The following is a 13,116-nucleotide window of genomic DNA, read 5'->3' as shown; positions in this document are numbered from 1 at the left end:
TTTGTATACAGTAGGTAGGTACCTAATATTTAACCGGTAAAGTATTTTTCATATACAAGGTTAAAGCCATAGAAATAGAATAATTATCAAGAAACAAAAGTATTAATAATTATAATATAATATAACCAGATTAAAATATAAATTATAATTTGTAAGCTCTATCGGTTATACAAAAATTAATTAATAAACAAATCAAAGAATAACTAAAAGGGCATGTCTGAACAATTTAACGTATACACATTATGATTATACGATAATTATTATGCTTTATTAAATATTAATTCTTGTATTTGTTTATTTATTTTTAATTAATCATAATAGTAGCTATACAAGTACAAATAAACACAAAATATTTAATGAGATTACTCTAAGATTCTCAACGGAAACGAAAAAGCTATTCTACTGGTTATTTGCGATCATGTGATCTTTTTCGTACAACAATTTTCGGGGGCAATAAAACGACTTTAAATGCTCTTCTGAACATCGATGTATGAAATAGAAACTAAGTGTTAGTGGGTATACCATACACGTAAGATACATTTAAATGTTATAGAGGTTTTCATAATTGTCAAGCACCCAGAATTTGTATAGAAAACCTGCATAAACTTGTGAACCTTGAAGAAATTATTCAAAAACGTTTTTTTATAAATGTAATAAGTACAACTGATGGATATTTGGTTAAAATTAGGTAGAAAATAAAATTAAATGTACGAGATTTCCAAGATTCTGTTATTCTAAAAAAAAAAAAAAAACATTCAAAATTATAATAAAGAATGAACGGAACTTCTTGAAAAAATTATTTACGGTATTATTTTGATTATAAATTAAAATAATAAAGTAATCAAGTCTCGAAATGTCAATTGAGTATTTAAATTTATACTGCAGGTTATATAAATAACTTTTTAAGCTTTAAAAGTGTTTAAGAGAAATTAAATTTCAAGATTGAAATTTTTTTCTTAAGCTGAAAGTTAAAAAAACTACTCAAGCTTAATAATTTATTACTCTGTTCAAAATATTTTGTATATTGCGATCATCATAGTGCATTAATTTTACTGATTAACACAATATATAATATCGTATAACACCGGAAGTCTCAACCCATAAAGTGTCCAATTCAAAATAGTGAAGCATACAGCATGTATAGTTACAATATTGTAATAGTTAAGTTGTTAAGTATGACTACAAGCATTTTAAATATTGCAATAATGTGTTGACATATTTTTACTATATAATATTTATATGGATGAAAAAATACACTACTCCATTGATATTAATATTTCTCTAAATTTAATAATGTTTATCGTGCTAATTTTTCCGAACAATAATTTTAGATTCCGCATATTGTTACTACCAATTATTTCAGAAGAAAAAAATTAATTTCGACCCTTCAAATCAAACAGTACATAGATACTACATATTATTATGTTTATGTACAAACTAATAATATTTGGTCTCTATGGAACTGTCCTCATTTATTATTGAAATACAAATAGTTAATTCAATATTAACATTTGGATCTCTATATGTTTACACTTCGTTGTTCTCGTTTTCTATATTGTTATTATATTTTGTCAATCAGAACTGTGTACTCTTGTCTCTTTGTGTTTTGTAATTCTGTTCATATTCAACCCTTCTAAATGCAGAGTTTTTTTTCCACGGAATTACTCATTTATAGTACTTTTTTCATACAAATGTCTTTATTACAGGAAATAATTAAATGCTGTACTAAAAACTTACGTGGTAATGAAATGAAGTTTAACTTTGTTTTACGATGTTCATTGTTTGACCCTAGATATTAGATAAAGTTTTTTACTACATTGTTTAGACTGAAAAATTAGTTAAAATAAATAACAATCACATTATTTTTACATAATTTTAAGTAAGGTACAGATACAATAATTTTTAATAAGACTCAAATTTCAAACTTAAGTCCATTGCCTTAGTTAGGTATGTAAAATATATTATTAAAATGTAATACATTATGTATTAAATGAAACAAAAAAATTAAAAATGTGATAATAATTTAGTTTAATATAATATTATTATACCTACTTATTTATATTTTGACTTTCTAGCAAGTATATTATGCTGCCATAAAAAAATCATATAATACCTAGTTTATCGTGTAGTGTATGACTGTAGAGGTGTTGGTGTATAACATTGTAAGTTGTTATCAGGGGTTTTTAAGAAAAAGAAAATAATGATTTCCCAAACATTTATTTATTTTTTAATATTTAAAACATGGCCAAACAGCACTCTGTTTAATCCATGGACATCAATGTGATGTATTTATGTTTGGACTTTAACACAACACACATTTTCATCTGTTGGCATATAGGACTCTTGTGCAAGGATTTTGCTTTTTTTTCATATATACAATAGAAACATAAAGTTTAATCCCTTATTTTTTTGTTTTCTATACCATTTTTAGTTTACTTGTTGGCTTTTTGAAAGGCCACATAAAACAAACGACTTTTAGAATGAAAAATGACACATTTTGTCTTTATGAACTCCGGATAAAAGACAAAACACTAACGTTCTTTTGTACAAAGTATTAGAATATAACATAACTACTATAACAGTACTACACTACTACCTTAATGGCTTAATAGTTGATAAAATTAATAAATTAGTAAGTTATAAATAACAACTCATTAATCGTTTTGATTACCATCCGTTTTCTACTTTTGTCTTTGATTTGTTTAACATTAAACGTTTTGAGACAATTTTTGAGTATCAAAAAAAAAAAAAAAAAATTGAATTATATTTGTACTTTAAGTATTTATTTTGTTGCATTAAATAGTTTAGTAATTTAGTGATATTTGGATAAGAAAATATGTTTAACTATAGAATTTTAGAATAAAATAGCCGGAAAGGATACATAGACCCAACCCGGTAATGGTCACTCGTCACGCTCCACTGACCTCAGCGCAGACTAGTGGTGTATTATTATTATAAATTTGAAAACAATGATAAATCATCGTAGGTACTCATAAAATGGTTCTTAACGAAGTGCAGCTAAGGTCACACGATGTACTTGCTTACATTGTTTTAATAGTGTTTGCAGTTTTTATTTATACTTCGAAAAACTACTAAAAAAATCAAAAATTACATATCTAAACAATCAATGTGACAATGTTGATGAAATCAATAGAAGGGCTACTATCCACTTGAAAGTTTTTGGTGGAGTTTTTTTTTTTTTTACGGCAAAAAAAAATCGTTTATAATACAGTTCTATAGTGACTCAGATAATTTTACTTCAATTAGTCTAAACAAATAATATGTATACTACCTAATTTTATTATTGATGGTTTAAACTAAAAATAATAATTAAGTATTAATATAAAATGTATGCAAACACTATTTTCAGCACATTAATTTACAAGATAGTCTCAGCAGACAGCAGTATTATATTTATATCATTGTCATATGAGTACCATAGGTTTAGCCATTAGGAGGTATAGATAGGTACACATAATTGATTAAGTTAATATATCTAAATTGGGGTATAAGTCTATAGCTACACAGATTAATTTATCTCAGTGATGCCTATAAAATATATATGTATAATGTATAGGTACAAATGTACAATTGATTTTCTAATTACCTCCTAAACTCTGAATCAAAGTACGTGAGGAAATAAAAGCAGTTTTTTTAATGGTCGTCCCAAGAGACTGACAAACTTTAGCATCTAACAACGGGTTCACGTGAGGTAATTCACAATCATATATAGTTGAGTTTTATACGAAGTTAGAACCATCCACCAAAACGTACAACCGTGTACATGTACCGTATAGTTTAACGAGTTTCAAGTATAAGATAAAACAAAATAATACATTTTTGAGTAGCTGAAAGAATCGAATAGATTTTGAGTTTAAAGACAAAGAGTCACGAAATCGCATAAATGCATTATTCAATATATTATTATTATAGTGTTACCAAAATAATATCACCACAAGTATTGATATTGAATAAGCGGATTAAATGAGTCAGTACATAGGGCGATCACTGATCATATAAATGTATACTGAATAACCCTAAGCCAAGGCTATTTGGAGTTTTGCAAAAGGCCAAGTGATAGCCTGATGATAATCAGAATTCAGAATATACCTATAGCTACCCAGGTATTGAACTGATATAATATTGGCATATCAATTATCAATGATATGCTATCGTTTAGATTTGGCCTCTCCAACACTTTCTGAGTCCAAAGTAAAGTATACATTTTAAAGATAGTGAAAATTAGAACAATTTTATAAGCACGTTTATTTATGTACCTAATAGGTAGAGCAAGAGTGCAAAATAAATATATGTTATAATTATAATTTTAATCATAAATAACTTAGGTATTGAATTAAACATTTCAAAGAGCTGAGTAATTATTATTGTTTAATTAAAATGCAATTTATATAATTATAGATTCTGATTTTCTTACTTTAAACAACTTTTAAAAGTCACTAAGCAAACTAATTTACTGTGTTCTTTAACTTTTACACGCATATGCGGATAGTGTAAACATAATTTATGAATACCTAAGATTAACCTAATCATAACGCTTGAATAACCCTTTTTCGAACATAAAAAAAACTTCCTAGAGAACTATGAATACATGGAACCCGCATATTTTTGTGTACCTGCAAATTCGACCTTAATGTATAATATACTAATATGATAATTTACAGTGCAAAATATACCGGTTGTAATGATTGTGTTGTTCATAACGTTAGGATATAGGTTATAATGTTAAACTATATTATTTATTTGCATAATGTTATAATATTTTATGGTTTTAAACTTCAGCATATTATTATATAAAGCAATATTATTTATTATTAAAATATTTAACAATACAGCATTTTAATCTTTAATGTACCAATATATTTTATTTAAGCTGTAAGCACTAGAACATTGTAATGAATGTATTGATTTTACTATAGTGTGTTTTTTAAAATTATTTTTATTTTTATTTACTTCGAAATATACAAAAAGTGCAAAATTAAGAATTAACGGCAATCCCGAAATCTATTTTGTTTTTATCTTATGATTCAAAAACACTTGAGTTTGAGTTATTTATAGACACTATAAGTTAACTATTTCCAATTGTATTGTTTTTTTTCTATTAAAGTTAATATAACATTTTTCGTAGTTAGAAGCTCCTCATAACTTGTTCATAAACCGTTAAAAAATATAGAAATACTAAGTCACAATAGTGTTTTTAAAAGCGTCTAAAGTAAGAAATTTGACGTAATTCGAATAAATCATGAAAAATTGAAAAATTTTTGTGGTTGAAAGAAAAAGTTAAGTGGAAAGTCAAACTATTTTTTACGAGCGTTTGTCGTTTGAAGTTCAAATTTTCATAACATTTCAACCATAAATTAAAGATTTCTCATTTAACGATTTTTATTTTATTGAATTTGAAAAACGATTTACCTAACCTATTAAAGATATTCAGTACTTAAAATTTTCATAAAATGTTTATATAAACATCGTCTGTCCATGGTATAATTTTCAAAATATTTTGAAACTTTTGGGCTATTTATAGACATTTGACATTTTCATAACTTATAGTTTTTTTTCTTTAAACATCGATATCTACATTTATTTGCTGGATCAAAAAACTGGACGATTCAATTCAAGGGTAATCATAAGTTTTTATAATTTAAGTTTAAACATATTAAAGATACCTGGATTTTTTTATAAGGATTTATAGAGTACATTTTGACAAAATTCATCAAAATCACAAAAATTTGCAAATCATATTGTGCCTAGTGAAAAAAATTATGTTTAGTTTTTATAGTTAAAGATTGAAAATTTCAAACAAGGTTTCTTATGTGTAGTTACTAGTTAATACTGTAACTCAAAAAATCATACTTATGTATAAATACATTCAATGTATACATATTTTAGATAGATATCTTACCTTCAAATTTAGACATCAAATTGATATTTAAAGTTAAAACAAAGAATACAATTTTTAGTTATTTAGTTGTAGGTACTTGATACTTTTATTATACCTAACTATATAATTATATTTTATAATTTTATGCACATAATGACATTTTCGAATTCAATATTTTTGGGAATATAATATTACTTTAATAGCAGTAATATCATAAACTATAGTTTATATGCTTAGTAATATATACTAATATAGGCCGTCTTCAGTCAGAATTGTTTTTCGTACATAATGATTTTATATCAATAAATTCAAATTTTACACATCAATTAAAGTGACCCACAAAACACCTAATATACAACAGAGTGATATGCCTACCCTTTTTTTAAAGTTAAACCATCAGTATTTGTTATTTTTTATTTTAATTATTGATATTGTAAATGATTAATTGTAACTAAATTAATTTAGTCATAATCAATAATTATTTACACTCGATATAATTAATTACCATTTTTAATTAGAAAAATCACAATTTGTAAATTTAATTATGTACTCAGGATTTAGGTACATGCTTTCAGTATTTGAATTATAAATATGTGATAATAATTAATATTATTCAAAATATTATAGCCAATTAGCCATAATTATTATATAACATATAGCTCCATGGTTTTTTTAACTATAAAAAAATAGATTATACTTGCAGTATTTTTAGTATTTTTTATAGCATCAAATACTCATAGTAGAACGTTATTTTTAATTTAATTATTACTTTAATTTCACGATGAACTTTAGTGACTAGTAATCTTCGTTATTCGCTAATATGAAAATAATAAAATCAACATAATTCGTCTTACATTTTACATTAATATAATAAACACGTATAAAGTAACATCAAGTAATCTGGTAATTTCTTTCAACTAATGCTATTGACTGCCAAAAGAACATTAAACGTATTTTTTTTCACTTTATACTTTTTCTCAGAAATCATTATTATGTTCTACGTTACTACAGTGTGCTGTGTAACTATTTAACTGTTTGGTACTGACGACTGACGAGTAGGTCACCTTTATAGAGAACGGTAATGACAATTTTTTTACTAGGTTTTCTGCAATTATTTCTTAGTCTCTTAAGGAGATAAAGAAAATAAAGTTGAATTCTCGTATATATAAATCACAGTTTAATTGTGTGTTACGTTAATTTGTTCTAATACGTACATATCGTACATAGTATATAGTGATATAATTTTGAGAAATAAATGTCTGGAAAAATATCCACTGTACGTATAAAATTTGATTTATTTGATATAAGTTGTTTATATTTAATGAGTAAATGTTTGTGGTTTTGAAATAGTTGCATAACAATTTACGTATAATTTGAATTACTTATTCAATTATTTTATATTTATTGTCCCCATCATTTTTGGTTTTATTCGTGGTTTAAAAATAAATACTATTTTCTTAGTTTCATATTTTAGTTAAGTATACTTTGATGAAGAATTATCGATTTATTGAGCCAAAGCTTTATTATTTATAGGCATTTAAATTAAAGAAGTAAAATTCTAAGTAACCGCCCTGCTACTACCCTTAACGCAACTTATTACTTAATGATTTTACTATCTATAGAGTTATCCATTATAATATATTGGTCCAATAGTCAATATTTTGTCCATCAATATTTTCACTAAATTATCTTGCTTAAGAATATAAAATCTAAAATATAAGTTTCTGTTACAAAAAAATATCTGATTAAAATCTGTTGTATAAGAATGTAAATAATAATGTTAGGTACTTTGTATATATTATGTAAGTCGTGAAGTGTTAACTGTCGATGTTAGTAAAAATATATTATACGAGACAAGTTATCCATTATTTTATGTTATTGAATATGAAATTTATATATGAAATTTACGTTTTTATCACATATATAATATAATTATTAGTTAATACATATTATAAAGTATATATAAATTAAACTTATGTTTTTCAGAGCAAATACATAATATATACCGTATTTATATGCCACCATATAAACTGTCAAACAGATGTATAGTATAAGTTAAGAGTGCACACTCTACAGTAGGTACTACAGTACTACACGTACGGAACCTATTCATACATAAACAAACATTGAAAATTAAAAGTATTAGCTATTAGTAACTATTAAGCTATATTATATACTTATATTGCATTACTAAATAATTAATATTGTATTAATATTAGAATCAGGTGATCGTATATTCACAAACTGTATATTTAAAGAAAAATTAATGGGTTGAAATTTCGAAAAATTATTTCACTATAAAATCGAATCCAGTTGACTAAAGTAGCCAAACTGTTGAATTGATTAAATCAATGTGATAAATTAAAAACGTAAAATGTGATTGAAATAAAAAATGTTATGCATTGTTTGAATGGGATTTAAATCTAAATTAACAAATTGAATTAATCAATGAACTTAGTATAAACTGTTTTCAACTTTCGCTTAATTACGAATAGGTAGTACGGTAGTCTGGTACTCTCATTCACTACTCATTCACTGATACATGGACCCGGCAGATTCAAACATATGATATATTACCTATACATAATATATATATATATATATCAATAAACATAAACATGTTTTGTTTTTTTATTTTTATACATTTTTTTACAAAATATATGAACGTGATAAATATTAGATTGAATATAATTATTAAATAATGTGGATGAACTCAAACAGATCAATTATACAGATACATAAATTGATCGAGATACCGATGAACTAAAGAGGCGCTCGTAGACCGTAGTGTACCTAACGTCTAAAACTTTATTATAACACGGTGATAGTTGATTGCGATTTGTTTTAGGATTAAAATAAAATATTAAAAAAATAAGATATAGGTACTTCTTTAAATTATTTTAACACTTATGGTATTTTTTTTTTTTTTTACCTTATATTTTTCATAGTATTTTGAATAACTCAGACACAACAATGATAATTATTCAAGCGATAATACTGGGGTAATATTTATTATAAAATCGTAAGTCGTATGAACTTGCCTTGTATGTCGACAGAGATTCTACGACGCACTCGAGGATCGCATCTCGGCCGACGGTTACTGTTAAGTTGTCCATGCGGTCACTGAATTTAGGCGTATCACTGAATAGTATTTCTGAAAATACAATCATTGGAGTAATTAGTTGTTATCACCTTATAATTTTATGTCCAGGGGATGGATGTCGACAGATGTGTGGGCGTGAGTCGGATACCTAATTCCTAAACAATGCACCCCATCATTAATTAATATATATTATAAACAGCAATTAAAAACGTGAAAACATACGCTGCACATACTTTCGACTAAATAATATTTACTCAATGAAATGGAAAAAGTTAAAAAATGTTCACACTGTTCCATGAATAGGGCTAAATGTATGGCACCCTCTTGGACCTTGAATTTCTGCAAAGTTCGACATAATATACACTTATAAACTAAAAATTGTAGTATAATCGCGTAGATGTCTACTTATGGCAAATCATTAAATGACATCACACACACTCGCGCGCACAGTTTGTAAGCTCGCTATAAGGCTAAAAATCTCAAAACTTTTTCGAGGTCCTCCTTCGGTTCAGTTCGAACCACGCCTCGTCGATTTATGAAGCCGTTTTGTCGTAACGATAGTTATAATATTAATAATAATAATAATAACTGCAATATGCATATTAAAGGACCACGCTTCGCAGCAACGGTGTTTTATGATATTGTTATGTCGTGTCTCAGATAGTTAGTGCTGAAGTGCAAACTATTACATCTTTTCAGGCTCATTAATTTTTTTGACAAATACCCCACGTTTATAGACGAAGAAAAATTTAAAATACTAATATAACGTACAGTTTAATGTATGATAATAGTTTGTATTTATAGAATCATACATATTTCGTACATAATATGTTGTAGCTGCACCAGCTACCATATTACATGATTTAAATACATGTTATTGAATATTTGAAAATGTTTACCTGTGTTGCATTAAAATCAAATGTAGTAATTATAATGAGTTTTATTTTTACTTTATTATCTTAATAAATAATATCAGTCTTGTAGAAAAATGTTAAACGATATATAGGTGTTGACTTACAGGTAACATATTTGAACACAAATACATTTATAGGTAGTCAAACTTGGTTTAATTCAAATTTCAATGCTGCCTTATGGCACAATTTATCCTCTTAAAATTTGGCTAAGAATTTGCAGCATGGGTCATTTTTATGAGTGTTTTCATTTAAAGTGCTTTATGTCCGTGACTGAACTGTTTTCAAAATAAAATAATAAGGACCATCCTAATGAACACCTACTTACATTATTGATGAATGATAGTTAAAATTTAACGACCGACTTTCACCTTCCTGGGCCACTTACTATCTACTATCTACCTATACCAATACACTTCCCAGTAGGTCTTGAGCCTAACCGATATTATCTCAACAAATTACCTCCGAGCTGCAACTGAATATTGTCGAGTCTTATAAAATATCGTCGTCGTCGTCGCCGTTGTGAATCGAAAGGGTTGCTCGATAAATGTATTCAAACTAGGTGCCCACATCCACGAATGCCGTGCATCAGGGCCCGCATTGTTCAGTGACCCAGTTGCATATGCAATGGATTTGGAAACGCCGCCTCCACATCGGCGCGCGCGTAACGTGATTAAGTGAAATCGTAATTAAGAGCGAGGTTATTATTATAATTAATATTATAATATTGTGTTGCGGGGAAGAAGAACACATGTAAAAACGGTAGCGAGACAATTTTTTTTGTAATTTTTTTTTTTTTTAGACGCTGACGGTTGTCGGGTTGTGGCGCAGTGCAGACCTCCGCCGGGATTTTTTCCTTTTTCTTTTAAGGATTTTCGGCGGACCCCCTGCGCATTGTGTGCCTAGGCGCGATTCGCGTGTTACGGTTTCCCGTAATAAATTCACTATGTACTCCCGGTCCGCACTCGCACACATACCCATATATATACTTGTACTTGTACTTATGTACTTACGTATATATTATAATGTATATACGACAATAAATACGCTCGCGGGCGGCACAATGCCGAGGGCTCGTGCTAAGCGCGAGGGGGCCGGGGGAGGGGCAGGCCCCGCTCCGGCGTGATATTTTAATTCGGCCAGTCACGCCATTCGGCCGTTGTCTGTTCACGTGCGGCGGCTGGTCACCCGCGTTTCGCTATTCCACATATTATATATAGGTACCTACACACAATAGATACGCGGGTATAATAAATCGCAATACAATGTACGGGGTGATCCATTTAAACGGCTACGTGTTAATTTTCCAAATCAATTTGCAGAAATGAACAAAAAGTGCACAATAATGTAAAAAAGAAAAAAAATGAGAAGGGGTGTACCGAAAAATCCGCGATCCACTACTCCGCACGGACACTTGTGTAATACTAATCGAAAACTGTTTATTCAAAAATACCTATAAAACCTATTCGGCTGCTATACCTGCAGGAGTCCGATGTTCAAGCTTAAACGTTTTTAGAAAAGGGTTCTGGCACTTCTGAATTCACTAGAAGATTTAAAACGTAGGTATCAACTTCGAAAAATCTGATGTTCTGTCTCTGTCTATAGGTACCGACGATGTATTTAGGTTCTACAGATATCTGTATTATATTTTCTATATAGATCTGTATATATATACGCGCGTTCTATTACAGCCCCACTAACGCGGTAGACCGAATGATGCGATGAGGATTTCGAAAACAGATTTTAATCGGTCGTAAATCGTAATAAATAGTGTACCTATACTCGAGAACCGACTTTATACCATTACTCTATTATCGATATCGTCGCTTAAAGATAACAAACAAATTATTTTGTAGGTGCAATTTTAAAATGACTATTTTTCGGACTAACAACTTGAAGTAGGAACTATAGAGATTACACTGAAGGTTATAACTATACCGAAAAGAAAATAACTTTGAAAAATTACTCCAAATCCTATGAAATTTTTTTTTTTTTTTTTATCAAAACCGCAAAACTCCATTTGGAAATAGATACAACATCGTAGGCGAGCTTAAACTCGGACCACCCTGTATACGATATAGACCGGACGACCAAGACAAACGACAAAGTATATATACATCGCGAACGGTGTGATTGCGTATATAGGTAGTTATATTAAACCCAATAATAATATATATTATATATTATATCTTTACCGCCACGCGCCGTCACTATATTAGCGATGTTTTAATTTCACTCGGCCGAGAGAAGCAACAATAATAACGGCCACTTGGCGTCGGCGGTGGTGGTCGAATATCACATCAATAACCGTTGCGTAACGCGACGATTGATAACGAGAAGTCACGCACACATAAGCCATATATATATTCAAGACTATATAAATATATTTATATATAATATATATATATATATGTATATATTATGTATAACTATGCACAGACGTATATATACGCCACGCAGAGTCGTCCCTTTCACACTTTCGCTGGGTCTTATCAGCGCAGGACGCGGTCCCTCGTTGATTTATAACGTACACAAACAACATATATACATATATATGTTTATTGGTACCCCGGTCGGCAGAACGCGCGTATAGTCGGACGTCTTAATTAGGTACAAGAAAGAAAGTCGGGGATCTCACCCGCCGGTCGCCGTCCTACACAGAGACTATATACGACATCATTGTAAAACCGCAATAATATGCTATTGTGTATATATTATCGACACCGTCGTGTAATAAATTATTTTTGTTATTCCCGATATTTATACAAGTAATACATATATACCTAGCTAATAATATTTACGACTTCGGTACGGCCGAATAAAAATTAAACAGACGCATAGAGCTGTGTATATAGTGTAGACCCGATCGTGATTTATACACCAAATCGTGTATATTTCACATTCGAATGTAAGCTCACTCGGCGTCGTATATTATTCTGCCTCCCGTTGCGCTTATAATTATTACACGACGTTATCGATTCGTCCGAACAATCGCCCGACACGTCCGCGAAAAGAGTTAAAAAACAAAAAGGAAAATATTTTGGTTTTCGCCTTTATAGCCGTTTTAAAGCCGTCGGCGGCGCAACCCCGCAATAACGCGTCGGTGTTCGCATGACTTCGAAACGTGTAATTTAGTGGCCTAAGTGGCCCGGGCCACCCTCTCGCAAAAAAAAAAAGAAAAAAGGCAAATGTAAAAATATGTA

At 29.0% G+C, this 13,116-nt stretch overlaps 1 protein-coding gene across 1 annotated transcript in view; it reads right to left on the bottom strand.

The window, feature by feature from the left end:
- Window positions 1–13,116, bottom strand: part of LOC111037784 (lachesin-like) — a 31,388-nt gene that overhangs the window by 11,871 nt on the left and 6,401 nt on the right. The window contains 1 exon segment of the mRNA XM_022320542.1: window positions 8,941–9,053. Coding sequence (XP_022176234.1) covers window positions 8,941–9,053 — 113 coding nt within the window.

This window comes from Myzus persicae, unplaced genomic scaffold (assembly GCF_001856785.1).
Source record: "Myzus persicae strain clone G006 unplaced genomic scaffold, MPER_G0061.0, whole genome shotgun sequence".
NCBI lineage: Eukaryota > Metazoa > Arthropoda > Insecta > Hemiptera > Aphididae > Myzus > Myzus persicae.
This window is presented reverse-complemented; position numbering and strand designations above follow the sequence as displayed.